At 45.0% G+C, this 21,308-nt stretch overlaps 1 protein-coding gene across 8 annotated transcripts in view; it reads right to left on the bottom strand.

Annotated features, from left to right (window-relative positions):
* The window catches only part of samd11 (sterile alpha motif domain containing 11), a 249,612-nt gene that overhangs the window by 114,423 nt on the left and 113,881 nt on the right, over window positions 1-21,308 (bottom strand). For 6 of the 8 annotated variants that reach the window (XR_007958262.1, XM_052039520.1, XM_052039521.1 and 3 more), the window contains exons 4-5: window positions 20,490-20,573; window positions 1,249-1,367 (exon numbers count right to left, since the gene is read on the bottom strand). Coding sequence is in view for 7 of the 8 variants with exons in the window: in XM_052039520.1 (XP_051895480.1) it covers window positions 1,249-1,367; window positions 20,490-20,573 (203 nt within the window). In the remaining variant the exon portion in view is untranslated. The remainder of the gene's footprint in view (window positions 1-1,248; window positions 1,368-20,489; window positions 20,574-21,308) is intronic. The other 2 variants (XM_052039522.1, XM_052039527.1) reach the window with 1 other exon arrangement.

Raw genomic sequence — 21,308 nt, 5'->3', positions numbered from 1 at the left:
ACTTAACTATCTCCTTTTAAACTCCACAACTGAATCTTTACTGCTCCCCTGACACACTCTCTCGCTGTGGCCAAACTGGTATTTTGTGAAGGTTCATCGTGATTTCTCCGCTCCTGTACACTCTGCCTCTATTTATAAGGTCCAGGATTCCATTTGTTTTATTAACCACTTCCTTAACCTGCCCTGAAATTTATGATGAATTAGGTTCACACACCCACAGATCTCTCTTGTAGCCCATGTGGAACCAGGCCCTCTCGTTGTCTCTCTTCAGTTCTCCTACCAAATGTAACACCTCATGTCTCTCAGCATTAACTTTCATTTGCCACCTGTATGCCCATTCATCAGCCCGACTTTAACTCCCTGAAGTCTATGACTATCCTCCCAATTGTTCATTTTACCCTGTACTACCTCAATGCACTGTGATCCGTACAGTGACCTGTACGAACGGTACGCAAGACAAGTTTTTCACTGTACCTTGGTACAAGTGACAATAATAAACCAATACCAATGCATGCATTTTGTGTGTCCGTGTACATGCACACATCTACACCCTTGCATGTATGTTGTGTACACATGTGCCATTAGGCTCAGCTATTAAAGATTCCCCCCCCCCCCCATACCTCACCCCACAGCTGAGCAGATAGCTAATGTGCACCAGTAGCTCTCACACATCAAGGTGACCCCACTCTCACCCGGACATTCTCTCTTCTCTGCCCTCCCATCAGGTAGAAGATATAAAAGCCTGAAAGCACGTACCACCAGGCTCAAGGACAGCTTCTATCCCACACTTATAAGACTATTGAACGGTCCCCTAGTCCGATAAAGTGGACTCTTGATCACACAATCTACCTGATTATGGACTGGCACATTATTGTCTGCCTGCACTGCACTTTCTCTGTAACTGTAACACCTAATTCTGCATTCTGTTATTGTTTTCTCTTGTACTACCTCAATGCACTGATGTGATGTAATGATCTGTATGGATGGCATGCAAAACAAAGATTTTCACTGTACCTTGGTACACGTGACAATAATAAACCAATTTACCAATCAGTAAGGACAGCAGAAGTGAAAGAAATTTGTGGACTTCCTGCAGTTTGTGTCCTCAGAAGGGAAGGCTGAAGATGCACAAAGTTCTCACAAGGTTCCTCATCATTAAACCGACAACCATTCATTTCCAAAGCCTCCCGTTGCCATGGACACTCAAGACCAGAATCAACCGGCAACTGTGACGTTTTGCAAACTTACCTGCCTGTCCCGGGAGCAAGTCAACACCGTTTCTCTTTATCTCATTCCGACTCTCTGGCATAACGAGCTGTCTGCTCTGATGCAAGTTGGAAATGATGGTTGAGAGATCACTTTCACGGCTGCAAGAGAAGTATAGAACAGAATTAGCAAATCAGGCTACTCACTCAGGGACCGTGCTCCTGTGTTGTCAAGTCAAAAAGAGATTTTAATTCCTGTGATGCTGAGATTATCAGTTTGCAATGAAATGGAATTCTTTCAGACTAGTTCTTTAAACCCAGTTCAGTGCAAGCACAGACTTTTTGCACATTAGAGACCTTAAGCAACTCAATCCTATGTACTTTTAATCCTCAGGTGATCTTTTCTAACAAAGCATAGCCTAAATATTACTAAGCTGTCAACTGGTATAATTACTGCTACTAAACTACCTATAATTTCATGGTCCATTTAAATGCTTTATTATATAAAAAAACAAGTCTTGAAACTGTTAATCTTCCATGGCTGCACTTCAACATCTCAACAGAGAAGAGCACCCTATTCATTGCAAGCTTCACCAAGGCAGTGTGTGGGGAAAGCATTTTGGAACTGGCATAAATGACCTAATCTGCCACCCATCACACAGTCAGGAAGGTGTTCATAACTGTCCCGTCAGTTTAAATTGTGAGCGTCTCACACCCCGTCAGGTGTTACGCTAACCCCGCGGCTCCCCCCACCCCACCCACCCACCCCAACATCCCCTGCTCCAAATGGAGGAGGGCTTTAATCTACCGTCTATCTCTGCTAATCAGATAAGTTTTTGACAGAAAGAAGCCAGACATTAGGCACGTTTTAAGTATTGTCTGTCTGTGGATTTGCAGCACACACAGTTTGCCAGACAACACGGCTTCACTCAAACACCCCGTCTGTCTTCCAGGAGCAAACAGTCTGCTTCATGCACCAGCCGCAAATCCGTCTCCCAATCAGGATGTCTGTGTGTGTAAACATCCATTAATTCCATAAAGTATCTTAAGGAAGAAAAAAAAATGGATTGAAGGAAATTCTGCTCAGATTCACACATCAAGCAATTTTGCTTCTTATCTCTCCTGAGCTGGCACGTTACACGTGTTAATGCACAGTGTTTTTAAGAAGTTTAAGAGATTAATTCAAAAGGAGTTATTAATCATTCCTAATTATGTTAATCAATAACTAGACACCAGCATAATAGGATGCACACAGAAATCGGCCATTCTGGCTCTTACATCTTCATTGCCTGGCCTGACGCACTCATGTCTTTTGTGTAGTGTCGTCACTGGCATCGTTAAAATAATATGATTTCAATGTTGTCACAGAAACTAGTACCGGAAGAGAGAACATGCTGGAGGGAAGAAGCAGGAGAGGATGATTGGAGGAGGTAGTACGGTGGGCAATACCAAAGGTAATGGGCTAATTGGCTTCCCTCCAGACTAAAATTTCTCAGACTCCACGGGAGAGAAACTGAATCCTTGCTCTTTTTTGGCCAACAATGAGCGTAGGAGGCACAAGGACTCCGATTGCAGGGTCTCAACCCAATTTGTCGACTTCCACCATTGGCCTCCACAGATGCTGCTCGACCCACTGAGTTCTTCCAGCGCTCTGCTTTTTGTTTGAGGTTCCCCAAGCCCAGCTTCCGCCAGAGGTGAGCTCTGCCCATCCTAGCAGTGTATTAAATGGTGCCAGTGTGCAAGTGGACAGGAATGGGTGCAAGGTACCCTGAATAAGCAAATTGAAAGGTGAACACTGAGTTATAAACCGGCAGAGGTTCCGTTATACACGCCCTGCCCAGGAACCATCTGGAGGTTGCAAGCACAACGAAAGGGTAAGGGTTTGATTATTTCAGCTCAATATAGCTACAGAAACCCCGTCTCCGCCTCCTTTCTCATCTTTACCCACCTACCTGCAGCTTAACCATAACCAAGAGCTGGTTCAGCATCAAACCCACTGGAAACTCCCGATATCCTCGTGGAGTCAGAGGGTCATACAGCACAGAAGTAGGCTCAGCTAGTCCATGCCGACCAAGATGTCCATCCAAGCTAGCTTTATTTGCCCACATTTGGCCCATAACCTTCTAAACCTTTCCTCTCCACGTATCTGTCCATCTGTCGTGTTCAGCCCATGATATCCAAGGACCAATGTCAGGTTGGGCTCCAGCCTTTCAGCTGCTGCCCTTAGCAATGTTCAACATTAAGTAGGTGCATGCAAACATACATATGAACATCTGAACCTAGTCTGCCATTCAGTAAGATAACGGCTGATTGTAACCTCAGCTCTGCATTTTCATCTAATTATGGTAACCTTTCACTCCCAAGAACCTATCTACCTCTGCCCTGAGAATAGAACATCGAACATTACAGCACAGTACAGGCCCTTCAGGCCACAATGTTGTGCCGACATTTTATCCTGCTCTGAGATCTATCTAACCCTTCCCTCCCACATAGCTCCCCATTTCTCAATCATTCATGTGCCTATCTAAGACTCCCTTAAATGTCCCTAATATATCTGCCCCCACAACCTCTGCCGGCAGTGCGTTCCACGCACCCACCACTCTCTGTGTAAAAAAACTTACCCCTGACATCACCCTTATGCCTTCCTCCAATCACCTTAAAATTATGTCCCCTCGTGTTAGCCATTGTCGCCCTTGGAAAAAGTCTTTGACTGTCCACTCGATCTATGCCTCTTATCATCTTGTGCACCTCTATCAAGTCACCTCTCATCCTCCTTCTCTCCAAAGAGAAAAGCCCCAGCTCACTCAACCTATCCTCATAAGATATGCTCTCCAATCCAGGCAACATCCTGGTAAATCTCCTCTACACCCTCTCTAAAGCTTCCGCATCCATCCTATAATGAGGTGACCAGAACTGAACACAATAATCCAAGTGTGGTCTAACCAGAGTTCTATAGAGCTGCAACATCACCTCGCGGCTCTTGAACTCAATATCCCGACTAATGAAGGCCAACATTCCATACCCCATCCAAGAATATCCAAAGACTGCTTCCATCGCACTTTGAGGAAGAGAGTTCCAAAGGCTCATTATGCCCAATGTAGAGGAGACCCAAAGCCCAGCTGTAGGCGTTCCCCTTCTCCACTGCCTCCCTCAGGATCACGGTTCACCTTCCTCCTCACCAATTCAAAATTAGTGGATTGAGAAATTACAGATCTTTATTCCGAAAACAAGTCCTTCCAGTGAATAAAACAGCAACTTACAGTTCTTCCAAATCATTCACCATTTTATAGAAAAAGTGTATTTATAGCTCACGCATTCAGATCATTAGACACCTCACAATGAAGAACCACTTCGAAGTACAGTCACAATGACAGATGTAGAAGTCTAACCATCATTAACAGAAGAGTCACTCCATGAATCCATGCTCCCGGAAAAGTGTGTTGCGGGTCAGGGAACTAGAGCCACTCTGTTTTTAACTATTTCAAACCCAAGGCACTTAGGTAGGCACCCACTACAGACTGGAGCATGGAATTAACCCTTCCTCCTCACTGAATTCCTCCCACCAACGTCATACAACTTGGCTCTCTGACTAAAGGCTCAGGTTTCTACTGCAGCTGAAAGCAGGGCGATCACACGAACATTCTCTCCTCCCAGAATTTACTCTTCAGAAGGAGCAAGGATTCTGGATTCGGTGACTTCCTCACTGGGTCCCCAACAAGGACATATTTGGTAACCGGATGTCGAAAAAAAATTCTGGGCTTCATTCTGTTTAGGTTATCTACCGTGGTGAGAATAAGTGGTCAGATCCTCCTCAATTCAAACCTTTATTCAAATTGTCCTTCAATACTATATTTTCCACACAGATTACTGCAAATAAAATTGAGAATTCCATTGTTTCTGGGGGAGAATAAAGGGCTTTGGATTATCAGGAGTTGACTGCAAACAATCCAGTCAAAATTGGTGCTGGGTAAAATGATTTAGAAACTGCCAGTCTTTAACACTGGGGATTTTATTTTAATATGAGTTTTACTTATCCTCTGTCCCTCTGCATCATCCATCTCAATGCCGTGGTTCCAAACTGTCAAAGCACATTTGAATAGCACAGTGGCATTTTTAAAACCATCCGATTATTTTTATCCCCTGAAATAGCCTAATAATTTCAAATACCAGATTAGAGCAGATTAGATTAAGATGTATAACTGGAAATGACAATCACAAGAGAACCTAGCTCCCAATATGAAATGTACTATAGCTGCAAACTTAATTATATTATAAAGCAGTTCACTCCTGCCACTAAATCCCCCCCAGGCTTTACAGCAAATGACCCACAGGCGCACACAACCTTCTTACTTTGTTGGGTATTTTCTTACCATCTACAATGGGAAAGAGTTAAGTCAATGACGTGAAATCAAAAATACAGAAAATGAAAATTTTTTTTTAAAAACTGCAGATGCTGGAAATCTAAAAGATGAAAAGAAAATGCTGGGAACATTCAGCAGGACAGGCAGCATCTGTGGAGAGAGAAGCAGAGTTTCTGATGAAGAGTCCATGACCTGCAACATTGACTGTTTCAACCTCCACCGATGCTGCCTGATCTGCCAACTGTTCCCAATGTTTTCTGTTTTTCCTTCAAAGCTGGTAATTCCAGAAACCAAACCTCAATCATTACCTACTTAAATGAAGAAAATTAATAAGAAATCAACTAAATCATTTCTTTTTCTTTCGAGATTCCTGAAACAATGCTGGATTTCTTCTGTGAATTCATGACTGCTGATAGATCACAGTATTAATCTCACCATTGTTCAATAACACTAAACATTGCTTCTGATCGGCAATGAAGGAGTTAAGAAAGGCTCTCGGAAGTAAAGTGGCTAGCCAGAACCATCATTATTGATAATCAGCACAGGGACAGGCATTTCAAGGTAATGTTCCAGTCTTTTCATGCCATACCTCAGGTCCTCATTAATTATATAAAGGATCTTCTTTTATCAAGCAAAAGAAAGCTACTGGAGAACTGCCATTAACAAGATAATAAAATCTCATTTTCAGTGTCTGAGATACAGCACTGTGCCTAGCATTAGGGTCCTTGATTGCCACAGCAATACTTCATGAGAAGTCAAAGTGAGAACTATTCACTATACATAAGAAATCCATACAGAAATGATCTAATGCACTGGAGTATAGCCATAGTCCATTCATACACAGCAGCTCTCTGAACAGTGAAATTGAGTCATAGAGAGGTACAGCGTAAAAACAGGCCCTTTGGCCCGTTGACTCTATGCTGACCATCAATCACCCATTCACACTAGCCCTACATGATGATTTTTTTTTATTTTCCCGGCTCTCTCTTCAACTTCCCGCCAGATTCTACTACTCACCTACGCACCATGGGGAATTTGCAGCGGCCAATTAACCTACCGACCCACACACTATTGGGATGTGGGAGGAAACCCACGCAGTCCCACAGGGAGAGCCTGCAAACTCCACACGGACAGCACCCGAGGTCGGGATTGAACCTGGGTCTCTGGAGCTGTGAGGCAGCGGCCCTACCAGCTGTGTCACTGTGCCACCACAGATCCTTGATATTCTTGTAAAAACATAACCACTTACGTGAGGCTTATTCCAGCAATTTTTGAAACAGGAGGACTTAATGCAATCTCACCATTTGAGAATAAAACACGCATAAGACCTGCGATTAGGGTAGGCCGTTAGTACCTGGTTATTGTCAGGTGTGTGTAAGACCCAAGGAAGGGCCACGTGAACAGGGATGCACAGGACAACCACACAGGTAAATGAATCTACTCTACACACCAAGAATGACAGCAACCAACAATCCATTTAATAAAGTGAAAATTAACTGCTTTTTTATTGATTTGCAAAAAAAGCATAAACATTTCTCCAACTCTATAATGAAACTGTCTGCAATCTTTATGGACAAGCAAACTTTCCTCATCTATAAAATATAAACAGCTGTACATGGTCAGTCTCAGCAACAACGTTAGGTTTCATTAATGATACTTGCCTTTGATACCTACTGTACCGAGCGGCACACAAGGTCAGAATGAAGCAACCCTCGTCCAGCTTTACCGCACGAAATCCTGCAAACCAGAAGCTATACGTTGCCCCTTTAACAGAAGGCTGATAAACCGAAAGTGACCACAGGATAGGCACTCTCAACAAGGTGGGGGGGGGGAGGAAAAGCCTGCAGGATTTCAACGTTACACAGTCCCCTCTCAATGTATCTTTCCGCTGGATAAAGGAAGAAAATCGAGCTTTAATTTATCATTGACAGGGTACAATGCTTCATCCTCTTGTCAGTATTCTAATCTCCTATAACATGATCTGCCCTCTAGTGCATATGAATCATATATTGAAATCTAGCTACGTAAGCCTATAAGCATTGGAAACCACAGTACATTACATTAATTTACTGTACAGTTAAAAGCAGAATGGTTCTTTCTGCCAAGCTGAAAAACTTAAGTATTTTGAAAGAAATGTCAAAAAAGCCTTTAGCTGGTAAATCTCCCGGGCAAGTTGATACCTAAGATTATTACTATGTACAAGGCTAAAATATTCTGAAAAATCTCAGCTGGGAGAGTATGGCTGAGACGTTGGCAATGCTGAACACATCTAAGAAGTATTTCTTCACCTTCTGTGCAAGCAAAGAAGTTTCAATATTTAAAAATTAATATTTAATAAACTTCCTAAAATTCTCCACAATATTAATGAAATTAATTTCCAATTAGTGAGTAAGATACAGGAACATAGAATTGGAAATTTGGGCACATCATTAACATTTTAACCTCAACACATATTAAAAGGCATTTGCACAGCAGAAGGAACCACTGATCAAGAAGCTGTACCTGTGAGATTGGCACTGATAGTGATATATTCTGACCGCATTATTTCCCAGTAATCAAACGTTAACACTCTATACGTTTTCTGTGATATATCACGATCTTGCACAAACCTTGACAACAGCAAAGCAACCCCCAAAACGGAGTACCAACTGCAAAAATGATTTCAACTTGCGAGTATAAATCATAAAGACATACGTTCCTGGAGATGATTTCAAGCCAACAATCTCAGGTTCGTAGATGATGGTTATAAACTCACCCTTATGGTTTATGACATCATCTGCCCAGCTCAGCAAGATTACTGTCTTGTAATCACTCACAGGTAGCCATTCTCTATTTAATACAGCTTAGCAAATGATCCAGCAGCTCTTATGCCAGAATAGAGAAGAAAGCTCTTTTCGATTACTAATTACTTTGTTTGAGGTTCTTTTACTTCAGAATTACCCTTCTCTTGGCCTGTGCTTGAACACAAAAACAGGATAAAATTCCTTGCGTCCCTCACCACATGGAAGTTGATGCACCTTGAGCTTATGCAAACAACTTCCCTATTTACACGGATCGTCAGTGTATTGTTGGATTTCACAAAACATTTTGAGAAGATTTACTTTATATATGTCAGAATATTTTCTAGCATTGTGTGTCAGTTTTTGCCTGTTACCAGAAGCCATAGCCTCGGAGTCTGTGACTACCGGGTACAGTCTGCGAACGAGAGCCTGCCTTTTCGGGGTAAAGTTTGCAAACAGGTCCATGTGCAGAGAGCAGAAGAAATTTGGAACTTTCCTCTGCAGCTGGTAATAGGTGCCAGGCCAATTGTTTATCATAGGTCAGCGATTGAGGCAATTTTATTTGTTAACCTGAAGATCAAGAGTTAAGAGTTTGTGGAGCAACACACAAAAAGCTGGAGGAACTCAGCGGATCGGGCAGCATCTATGGAGGGAAATGGACAGTCGACGTTTTGGGCTGAGACCTTTCATCTGGACTGCATTACATTATAAATTAAACTGCTACTCGCTGCCTGTAATATCGGTGGAAGCATAGACATTCAAAGCTTCAACTGGTTGGGTACTTGGAGGGGGTGGGGGGGAATAAATTGCAAGGCTGCAGGGAATGGAACTGATGAGATTAGTCTACAAGAAGACAGCAGTCTGAATGGACTGAGTGATCAAAGCAATTCGACGATTTCATTATTCAATATGGTATGAAGGAGTAATTTCACCCCCAAAAAATGGCCAGTTATTTTACGAGCAAAGCAAGAAAAAACCTTTGTTAGATTTTGTTGGTGTGAAATACAATGTTCAGCTAAGCATGAATCCATTACAGAAAAGATATGATGAATCCATTACAGCACAGTACAGGCCCTTCGGCCCACGATGTTGTGCCGACATTTTATCCTGCTCTAAGATCTATATAACCCTTCCCTCCCACATAGCCCCCCATTTCTCTATCATTCATGTCTCTTAAGTGTCCCTAATGTATCTGCCCCCACAACCTCTGCAGGCAGTGCGTTCCACACACCCACCACTCTCTGTGTAAAAAAATTTACCTCTGACATCCCCCTTATACCTTCCTCCAATCACCTTAAAATTATACCCCCTCGTGTTAGCCATTGTCGCCCTGGGGAAAAGTCTCTGACTGTCCACTCGATCTATGCCTCTTATCATCTTGTACACCTCTACCAAATCACCTCTCATCCTCCTTCTCTCCAAAGAGAAAAGCCCTAGCTCGCTCAACCTATCCTCATAAGACATGCTCTCCAATCCAGGCAGCATCCTGGTAAATCTCCTCTGCACCCTCTCTAAAGCTATGGAAAGGATATTTAGGCCATGGAGAGCATGGTGTAGATACAGCATAGATGATGCCAAAGTTTCGTAGCAAGGCTCAAAATCCAAAGATTACCTACAGCAGAGAGGTCTAATAGGTAAAATAATTTTTCCCTTAAATTCTGGAGAGTTTTAGTGGATAATGATTAAACAGAGACTTAGCTCTAAATTGTTACTTCGAATGAAAAAGCAGGTCAAGGTAATCTGCCACGTGTGGGGTGTGTTGTAACGAAGCTTAACCAGTTCACCGATGTACTTTAAAGAAGGAATTCTCCTATCTTTACCTAGTCTGCCCCTCCTGTGGCATCAGACAATGTGGTTGACTCTCAACTGACAAGGCCCATCACAACACAATGTTCATGGACATGTTTTGGTATTGGAATTGGATATTGGGATGGACAATAAAATGTTGTCCTTGCCAACCACACCCACATTACGTGAAAGAATTATGCATTGCATGAAACACTCAGAGGTTGTAATGAAGGGAGATGTCACTACAGTGAACCATTACAAACACTCCATTGTAAATTCTGTTTACTGTCAATGACTGGTAGTATAAAGCTTGATAAGAGCTATTCTTTTCTGACTTTATTGCAAAAATGTACAAGGTTAAAATGTGTCTTTAAAACCAGTATCGTGTGCAAACTACAATATCTGGACTTTCCAATGATCTGCTGTCCTCAAGAGTCAGGATATGCTGCTCGATCTCAAGGGTTTTATGCCCAGACATGAATTTCTGCTGGCCTGCTTATCAAAAGCTCAAAATTTTTACTTGATCATCCACTAAGGCCTCTTAGGCAATGTCTAATGGGTCATTTCAGGGTAAATTATAAAAGTCAAACCTCTTAGCAACTTTCTCCAAAGTTCTCCTCAGGATTCACTGGGAAATCTACAATGGCCGGGGGTGACCTATAAACCACAGCTTCCCAAAGGTAAAGCAAGGTCAAAATGTGTGTCGGCAATGGTAAAACTCCGGTGCCTGACTCAGCTGAAGCTCAACTGAGGCCTGGATCAAGCAGATGACAAGCTTAGACAGATAAGTTTTGCTTATCGGCATGTACAGGGAGGAAACACAAGAGAAAATCTTCATTAATCACATCCTTAGCTGTCAATACCTTCATCCCAGTCAAAGCAAAATATAATGACGTCAATAATAACAGTCCAGATCTGTGCACCAGGGGATGAGGTGATTAGCCGTGAACCAAGGCTGTTTGGATTCCTGAGCAGAGTGGTGGAATGAGGCATTCCACGGGGGAGAGGGCACAGAACCCCAAAGGAAAGTGGGAATGGGATTGAGACAGAATGCAGGTACAACCGGCCAATGCTCCTGTAGTGAATCGTGAGGTCTGGGCAATCACGTCCCATCTGTAACCGAATATCTGTAAATCTGCACAGATTGTAGTTGGAAAGGTCCCGGAGGTCAGATGGGTGTACATCTTGCCTCTCACTTCACCGCCTGACACTCCTGGCATGTTCTGTACGACACTGAGCTCAGGGAGCAGGTACACTTCACACCTGGCCCTCCAGTTTTACCCCAAAACCTAACTGGGGGGAGCCTGACCCTCTTCATGTGAGTGGGATCTCCTACGTTCATTCAAAGAGGCAACTTGCGTTTCTTATTTTAAATAGTGGATTTTTTCTATTGTTTTTTCAACTGTTTCTAAAGGCCTCTGACAAGGGGCACAAGGCGTCAGCAGGTTGTCAGGGCAGTCCGTGGGCGGGGCCTCAGCTCTGCCTGCCTGGCACTCCATGGAATGACCCTTGGGCACTGTGTGGCTTTGGAACACCTCAAATGACCTTGGGGCCAGTGCAGGAGAAATCCAATCCAACACACAGCTCTCCCATCCAAACCAGAAACTCCCCCTCCCTCCCCAACAAGCCCCTACCCAACATCTGCCCTTTTAAGAGACAATTTCAATTCCTACCGGACCAATCCCATCCCTTCCCCCCCGCCCCCCACACACACTTTCCCCATAGATTTGGGGGTGAATCGGCCACTGTAAATTGCCCCAAGTGTGTAGGTGAGTGGTAGAGTCTGAGGGTAGCTGATGGGAACGTGGGGAGAATAAAAAGAGTGGGATTTTAGCATAAAGGAGACAATTCTGTAGATGTTGTAATCTGGAGCAACACACAAAAGGTGCTGGAGGAACTCAGCAGGTCAGGCAGCATCCAGGAAGGGAAATAAACAGTCGACGTTTCGGGCCGAGACCCCTCATCAGGACTGGAAAGGAAGAGGACAAAAGACAGAATAAGAAGGTAGGGGGAGGGGGAGGAGCACAGGCAGGCAGGGGATAGGCGAGTCCAGGTGAGAGGGGGAAGGTAGGTGAGTTGTGGGGGGAGGGGGGGGAGAAGATGTAATAAGCTGAGAGGTGGTAGGTAGAAGAGGCAAAGTGCCGAAGAAGAAGGAATCCGGTAGGAGAGGGCAGTGGACCATGGAATAAAGGACGGGGGAGGGGGAGGAGAGGAGATGGGCAGGTTATCAAGGCGGGGGAAGGGAGCCACAGGAATAAGGGAAGACAAAGGAGTTGGGGGGGGGGGCGGGTGGAAGAAAGGGAGGGGTTACCAGAAGTTAGAGAAATCGATGTTGAGGCCATCAGGTTGGAGACTGCCAAGGCGGAATATGAGGTGTTGTTCCTCCAACCTGCATCTGGCCTCAACGTGGCAGAAGAGGCGGCCGTGGACGGACATGTCAGTGTGGGAGCGGGATGTGGAATTGAAGTGGGTGGCCACCGGGAAGTCCCGGCTGTTGCGGTGGATGACATAAATATGTGTTTGAAGGTTGGTGCAGACTGTTTGGGCTGAAGGGCCTGTTTCTGTGCTCGATGACTCTTTTGCCACGCAAAATCTCTCGCAAATGCTTATCTGATTCCCTTTACAAAGGCCTAGCTTCTGATTTTGCTTCCACCACCTGTACAGGCAAGGAGTTCCAGATCATCAGCACAGTGGCGCAGCTGGTATTTCGAGGACCCAGGTTCGATCCTGACCTTCGGTGCTGTCTGTGTGAAGTTTGCACGTTCTCCCTGTGACCGCGTGGGTTTCCCCCGGGTGCTCGGGTTTCCTCCCACTTCCCAAAGACATGCAGGTCGGTGGGTTAATTGTCCGCTGTTAATCACCCTTGGTATAGACTTGTAGTAGACTTGTAGGGAAGCAGGGGGAGAATAAATTACAGGAAAAATTAGTGGGAAATAAGATTGCTCTCAGAGGCGGCATAGACTCAATGGGCTGAATGGCCGCCTATTACATCATAAGGAAATATGGAAACGTTATCATTCCCTGCAAAGAAAACGCTTTCATCTCACCCCCCTTGTACCTTTCGCCTTAACATTTTAAATCTGTGTTTCTTGGTCCTTGAACCATCTGCCAAAGGGAACATCTTCCCTCTGTTCACCCTTTCTAAACCAGATGTGATCATGTCCACCTCTGTCAAATCTCTGCTCATCTCTCAATCCTCCAAGAAGAACAACATCAGCTTCTTCAGGCCAGCCCTGACCCCTGGAATGGTCTCCACTAGACCCTCTCTATCTCCCACAGTCACCCAGACGTGGTGGCTGACGTCCTGACGTCAAGGTTTGGTCAAGGTTTGAGGAAAGGACCGCAGGCTGAGAGTTGACGTTTTCTCCTCATCCAACCCCATCAGTGGTCTTTCATCAGGCCACCATCAGATGACAGAGGGACGAGGGAAAAAGAATGATCAAATGTGACCTCACACAGCTTTGCACTGGTGACGTCACATTTGAGTGCGGGAAACCTACAGCCAACCAGTGAAACGGCACTGAATATTTCCATGGATGGACTAGATGGGCTGAACAACCCCAAGGATCTGCTCCAGAAAATGGAGACCATTCTAAAGCTCCACCTTCATGCTACGTCTTCCGAGGTGGTCCCTCAGGATGGAGGATGACTTGCTCTCACTCTGTGGTCGATGGGATCAATGAGGGGGATGCAGTTTCTGCCGCTGCAGAGCCAAGAGATGCTTGGGGGAAGGAGTTGGTGGATGGGTGTTTCATGAGGTGGTGTACACATTCCATGGTCTATGCTGGAATTCTGTCAATGGTCTTTCTCCACTTTGAGTATTCTTGGCCTGGACATTCCCATCGGTCAATACGAATGGTACACATTTTCTTGGAGGTTTTGAGAAGATCCTCAGACCTTTTCCTCGGACCACCTAGACGAGACCTTGCCGTGATGGAGTTTGGAAGAAAGAATCTGTTTCAGGAAGCTGACATTGAGCATGCATAAGATGTGCCCTGCTCCTCAGAGCCAATAGAGGGCCTCAGTACTGGGATGTTGGACCAGGAGAGGAGACGGACGTAAAAAAAACAAACTGCTGGAGGAACACAGCATGTCAGGCAGCATCTGTGGAGGCAGAGGGATAGTCAACGTAAGGCCCTGCATCAGGACTGAGGGTGTCGAGGGGAGATAGGCAGTATAAAAGAGGGGAGGGGGAGGGATGAGGCAGGAGCTGGCAGACAATAGGTGGAGGGGGATGATGGGCAGATGGAGCCAGGTTGGCGGGGGGGGGGGGGGGGGGGGGCGGTGGCGGAAGGGAAGGGGTGGCAACCTTGGTTCATTTATTCTGCCAGTGGAATTGGAAGATTTTGCACAGACAATGTTGCTCGTATCTCTTGAGGTACCTGCTGCAGTTAGTCCACATCTCAGCAGCACACAGGAGGACAGGAATCAGAATCAGGTTTATTATCATTGACATATGTTGTGAAATTTGTTGTTTTGCGGCGGCAGTACAGTGCGAGACATAAAGATATTAAAAGGTACTGTAAGTTACAAAAATAAATAAATAGTGCAAAAGAGGAATAACGAAGTAGTGTTCAGAAACCTGATGGCGGAGGGGAAGGAGCTGTTACTGAAATATTGAGGTATCGCTGCTGTTTGGTAGATCATGACTTTTGTACCAGGTTTGAATGTTGATCTGCAACAGCACTTTTCCTCAGATGACCAAGAGCCCTGCTGGTGCACCGAAGGTGATGGCAAATTTCACTGTCACTATTCTTCATTGGGAGATGGTTCCTGAGATTTCTTTTTGTTAAACTTGATCGTTTTTTTTGGGATCTGTACTTTTTAGCAATGGGGAGTAGTGGGGGAGTCTTGTATCGGAGGGCACAGCCTCAGAATAAAGGGACGTCCCTTTAAAACGGAGATGAGGAGGAATTTCTTCAGCCAGAGGGTGGTGAATCTGTGGAATTCATTGCACCAGACGACCGTGGAGGCCAAGTCATTGGGTGTATTTAAGGCAGAGAATCTTGATTGGTAAGGGGGGAGGCAGCACGGTAGTGTAGCGGTTAGCATAACGCTATTACAACGCCAGCAACCCGGGTTCAATTCCAGCAACTGTCTGTAAGGAGTTTGTACGTTCTCCCCAGGTCTGCGTGGGTTTCCTCCGGGTGCTCCGGTTTCCTCCCACATTCCAAAGACGTACGGGTTAGGAAGTTGTGGGCATGTTATGTTGGCGCCAGAAGTGTGGTGACACTTGCGGGCTGCCCCAGAACATTCTACGCAAAAATGCATTTCGCTATGTGTTCCGATGTACATGTGACTAATAAAGACATCTTATCTTTAAGGGTTACGGGGAGAAGGCAGGAGAATGGGGTTGAGAAAAAATCAGCCATGATTGAATGGCAGAGGAGACTCAATGGGCCGAATGGCCTAATTCTGTTCCTGTACCTTATGGGAAGTGGTCCAGATATTCCAAGGCTTCATCACGGACTCTTACAGCAGTGTTGAATGGCAGCTTGGGAGGGAACCTATATTTCACGGATGTTAAGTGTTAGGTCTATTCCGTTGCCTGCTTCAAGAGACCAGTTGACAATAAATTGTTCAGCCTTCAAACCTGCCCATTTACATGTATCATCCATGTTCTGCAATTCAATGACTGGGTCACCTTGGCTCTTAAACAAAGATGACACACATTAAATCAAAGGTTTTTGTCAGGTGAGAAGTGAGCATGCAAAGTGTTCAGTGCTGCTCCCTGCACTTGGAGCCGATATACAGTGAAGATCACATCCACTGATTGGTTCGGGAAGGAGCTCCTGAGCCACTGAGAGGAGGCGGTTGAGGAGGATCCTGACGATGACCTTCCCTGAGGCCGAGAGCCGGGAGATCCCTCCACAGTAACCACAACCAATTGCTGGTCACAATGACTGTGCCTCTGGCTTGTCCTCCTTTGCAGTCATGGGAGGTGACGTTAATAATTTGTGGCTGAAGTTCCTCTGCAAGGTTTTGGAACTTCAGCAGGGAGCCCATCTGCTCCCGAGGCCTCGTTATTTCTGGCTCACAGCCCTACCAACTTCTTGTCAGTCAGAGGTGATGGTGAAGTTGGAATGGCGTCAAGGGTGCTCGTGTCACAGCTGAAGAGGTCTTCAACATGTTCCCTCAAGTGGCCACTTACTGCCTCCCCGTCCCTGATAAGTTCACCCCTGTTCTTAGCTCACAGCAGGCTGGCTGTACAGAACCCTAACAGCAGTGAAGGATCCACACACGTCAGTGAGTTTCTGCACCTCCTCACTCTTCCTCCCCCCAGTAGGCATTGCCTGTGAGAAATGGTGGAATTTCCATTCCAGCAACACCGTATGTTTGCATTTAATTTGCTCCTGCAGGTCTTTCTCACTCTCACCAATGCAGTCCTGGTACTTTCTCATCAGAAAGCCAACAGTCTCCTCATAGGAGCTAATAATTGTGGACCTCTGTGCACTCTAAACACTGTAGACACTCAGTGCCTCCTGTGGGCTGGGTATTGTCTGCCAAGCGCCATCTCAGGAGAGCTCTCTTTGTAGAGTCCTTGAGACCTTTAACGTTGGTTTTCTAGTGACAATGTATCTGTTTAGGAGTCAGGCTGATGGAGATAACAGGGCAGATTAGGCAGTGGCTGGTCCAACAGTCACCGTTATCTGTTGCGGGACGGGTGACGTGGACATCCTTGCTGTTCCTCACTAAGACATTGATAATAACCCAACTGGTGCCGGGGATGCCGTCGCGAAGACTTGTGCTAGTTTCTCCGATGAAACAAGGTGAAGGTTATGACAAGACCACCCTCCATTTTGTCAGGACATCTCTGTTGGAGTTACATTTCCATAGCCCCTCCTTGCCAATCATGCCTTGCCAGAGGGTTGCATTATTTCCGATCCTGGCACATAGACCGGCAGTGAAACACCAAATCCCTGCCTTTCCAAATATTTCCTTTAGGAATTCCACCCATTGAACCCGCGCCAAGTTAGACCATGTCAAGATTCAATGACTCCTTTCATTCCAAATGGAGAGGAATGGCTATGAGGGAGAAAGGCAAATTCTAGGGAGTTTACTTTGGTTTGAACTAAAAGGATGAATTTAAATGTATTTAATTACTTTTAAGTGTTTTAAATTCTTTTTTTACTTTTTAATAATGTGTATCTTTAATAGATTTTGAATGCCTGCAACTGCCAGAGATATTCAAGCCATCTGTTCTCAGGGAATAACTGAGAGTGAGAGATTTAGGAAGACAATTCCAGAGCTAGGGAACTTGGGAACTGAAGGCATAGCCACCAGATCAAGAGCCTCAGCTGGGGATGTGCAAGAGGCCAGCACTTCAGGCGCTGTTCGTGTTGAGTCTGCATTCTCCCCGTGACCCTGTGGGTTTCCCTCAGGTGCTCCCACATCCCAATGACATGCTGGTTGGTAGGTCAATCGGCAACTATAAGTTACACCTAAGGCAGTAGGGTGGCAGGGAGAGAGGGGGTTTGATGGGCACGTGACAGAGAATAGGTTACAACGAAATAAGTCGGGGGGGCAAGACTGATGAGAATGCCCTGAGCGCCAGCATAGATTTGATGGGCTGAGTGGCCTCCTTCAATGTCATAAGAAAATATGAAAGATATACAAGAGTTCAGAACTTTTGGATGAAATTAGAAATAGGGAGGGGAGCTGCCATTTAAAAACAAGAATTGGGAGTTTAAGATCAAGATGTCAATGCAGGTGACGAGCACAGCAGTGAAGGGCGAATGAGGTGTGATCCGTGCTGAGTATGGGCAGCCGATCTTCAGAGGTCAGAGTTTGTGTTTGTGAAGGATGGGGGTAAGTAGCCGACAGACCTGCCAACCCACAAAGAACTTGGGATGTGGGAGGAAACCGGAATACCCGGAGGAAATCCGTGCAGTCACAGGGAGAATTTACAAACCCAACTTCTTGCACATTCCCAGATGAGGCTGCAGATTTGGCAGCTGGCCCTCCGGTTGCCAAGGCAATAAACACGAACTCTGGGCATCCAGGCCAACACTGGATGAATCAAATACAGAGGTCACAGAGGCACAGATGGGGGGTTTCAACAGCAGGGGGTTGGTCAGGCATTGTTATAGGAGTTATACAACACAGAAACAGGTCCTTCGGCCCAACTCATCTCTGCCGACCAAGGTGTCAATCCGAGCTAGTCCCATTTGCCTGTGTTTGTCCCATATCCCTCTTAAACTTTTCTGTCCAAGTACCTATCTAAATGCCTTTTAAACATTGTAATTGTACCCGCCTCTACAGCTCGGTCCAAATACCCACCAACCTCTATGTGATAAAGTTTAATTTTAATTCTTTCCCCTCTCACCTTAAATCTATGTCCTCTAGTTTTAGACTCCCCTACCCTGGAGAAAGTACTGTGGTCATCCACCCTATCTACAGCCCTCATGACGGTATAAACCCCGACAAGGTCACCCCGCCCCCCCCCCCCCACCCCCCACCCTCCAGAGAAAACAGTCCCTGTCTATCCAGCCTCTCCTTATAATTCAAGCCCTCCAGTCCTGGTAACATCCTTGTGAATCCTTTCTGCAGCCTGTCCAGCTTACTGACATCCTTCCTGTAGCTGGGCGACCAGAACTGCACACAGTACTCCAAGTGTGATCTCACCGATGATCTGTAGAGTTCCAACGTCCTGTACTCAGTGCCCCGAATGGCAAAGACGAGCATAACAAACACCTTCTTCACCACCCTATCTATGTCATCACTTTCAGGGAACTATGAACCTATAACCCTAGGTCTCTCTGTTCTGCAATGCTCTCCATTAGTCCTGTCCTGGTTTAACTAAGCAAAATACAACTCCTTGCACTTGACGGAGTTAAATTCTATCTGCCATTCCTTGGCCCACCTCCCCAGTTCACCTGGGTGCAGTTGTACAGCTGGAGATACAGAGTATCAGTGATAGAGTGGATGTGCAGATACTTCACAGTCTAATATCATGCCAAGGTTGCCACCAACACCTGTCAGGGGAATGGGGTCTGTGGTGGTAACCAAGCCAATGGCTTCAGTCTTCCCAATACTTGGTTGGAGATTTCGGCACATCTGGATCTCTGAGGTTAAGTGTGACAAATCAACGAGAGTGGAGAAGTCATGAGTTGTGGAGGTCCCCTGGTGGATCTGTACCCTTATCACTGTTATTTGATGAGGTTTTCCTGATCACACCTTTACATAGAGTTCAGAAAAAGAAACTCAGATTCTTCCAATCAACAGACATCCATCCAACAGCCTCAATCTATTCAGATGTTTTTAAATTAGTATCTATCTATCCATCCATATTGCAGTCCAACTGTATTTGTTACAATGCTATTTCCTACCCTCTTATCAAATCACCAGTATCGTAGCAATTGACCTCCTGTGGCGTTGTTCTTGGAATGGAGGTGACTTGTGTGAGAGGTTGGGGGAGAATGGGGAGGAGATGAGGGTGATTATTTTGCCTGGTGTGAGGAGATACAGAACCGAGATAGCCTACTGGCAATCAAAAGGTTGAGGATTTAAGTTCGACCCCAGGGTGAGACTCCAGTAGAGTTCTGGATTCCACTGGAATCTCCAAAACAAATCCCTTACTCGGCACCAATACAGCAGGTCATCAGATCATTATTGCACTGCCGTTTGTGGGAGCAGGTTTTGCAGAGATTTGCTGTCATATTTCTTCCATTATAAACACTCCAGTTCTGATAAAAGTTCATCAGCCTGAACTGTTAACCCCGTTTCTTTCTCCGCTGATGCTGCCTGACCTGCTGGGTGTTTCCTGTGCTTTCTTTTTAATTTCAGATTTCCAGCACCTGCAGTATTTTGCTTTCGCATCTGAAGTATCTCAGCTGTTGAACAACCTGAAGTGGATGTGAAAGTCTCCAAAGGAATGCAAGTCTTTCTTTTAATTCACTCACATCTTCTATGCAGTTTTATTATTCAACACAGTGCACTTAACATTTCAGTTCATTTTATGTGGCAAGAACCAGAACTGGCTTTACAAAATTATCAGAACATCTTTCAAAAAAAATTAAACATCTCCCTCTTGGATGGTTTTTAAGCTTTCTTTTGCCACAATTGTATTTTTTTGCTCTTTACATCTCTGTTACATAACAGTGTGTAACGTCAAGCTCAGAGCCACAAGTAAACCACGCACCTTTTTAAACATACCAGATATCATTCAGAGTACATTAAGTGCTTCCTCCAAGTCAATTATAGATAGTGTATTTTCAAAACCAAGCTAAGATAAAGTCCCACCCACACACGAGCTCAAGAGGGCTTAATGCCTGGTATCAGTGGTGTAAAGCAGCAATGGCATTTTCTTTTGCTTAAAAAAATTATGGATGATTTAAGGGGGTTTAATCACTGACCTTTCACCTCTGGGATCTGGGTGCAAAGAAGTACAGATTGATGGGTTGAAAATCTCCTCTCTCTGCTGGCCATAAGCGTCCAATCTGAAACGAGTTTGATCATTCTCAATGCAGTTTGCAGTGCACAGGAGCTACACAACACAATTACCCCCAAATCTGGCACTAATGAACATTCAGCAGGCAGTAAGATTTAGGATTACAGCTGGAGACAATGCAAGACAGACAGAGTGGAGGGTCATTGTTGGGTAGAGAGTAGAGGGAGCTTTACTCCACACCCAAGTACAAGTGGCCCATAGTCAAAAATGGAACAAAAAAAAACTGCTTCATTGCCCACACTTGATAAGCACAATATTAATATAACAGCGTTTTGCAAACTTTAACTTACAGTTCAGGTGAAGCAGCAAAATTAATTACTATCTACAATTATCCAATCCTCTTCACTCCTTACAGCACATTCTGGGACAGGTTTAGATAATTCTCAATTAACCCAAAGCCAAATGGAATAGACGGGGCTGGATGTATTGTTCATGTATCATAAAGACAATTACACTGGTCTATTACAACACACTGTAAAGCAAAACGACACAATAACAACACTATTCCCTTCACAACCAACATATGCCTTTATTCTGCAGTTCATAAACTCTGAATGCTTTCAAAAGATTCATTAAGCGTATCTTACACAGCTCCTCACAGCCAAGGCCACACCAGATCAGTAAATTTCCCTTACATTCATAAATCCCAGCAATAAAAAAACAACTTGTTCTTTTATTTTACATAAAAGGTCCCATGGACTTACAACAGGACACACTGCAGCCT

The sequence above is a fragment of the Pristis pectinata genome, chromosome 26 (assembly GCF_009764475.1).
Source record: "Pristis pectinata isolate sPriPec2 chromosome 26, sPriPec2.1.pri, whole genome shotgun sequence".
NCBI classification, from domain to species: domain Eukaryota; kingdom Metazoa; phylum Chordata; class Chondrichthyes; order Rhinopristiformes; family Pristidae; genus Pristis; species Pristis pectinata.
This window is presented reverse-complemented; position numbering and strand designations above follow the sequence as displayed.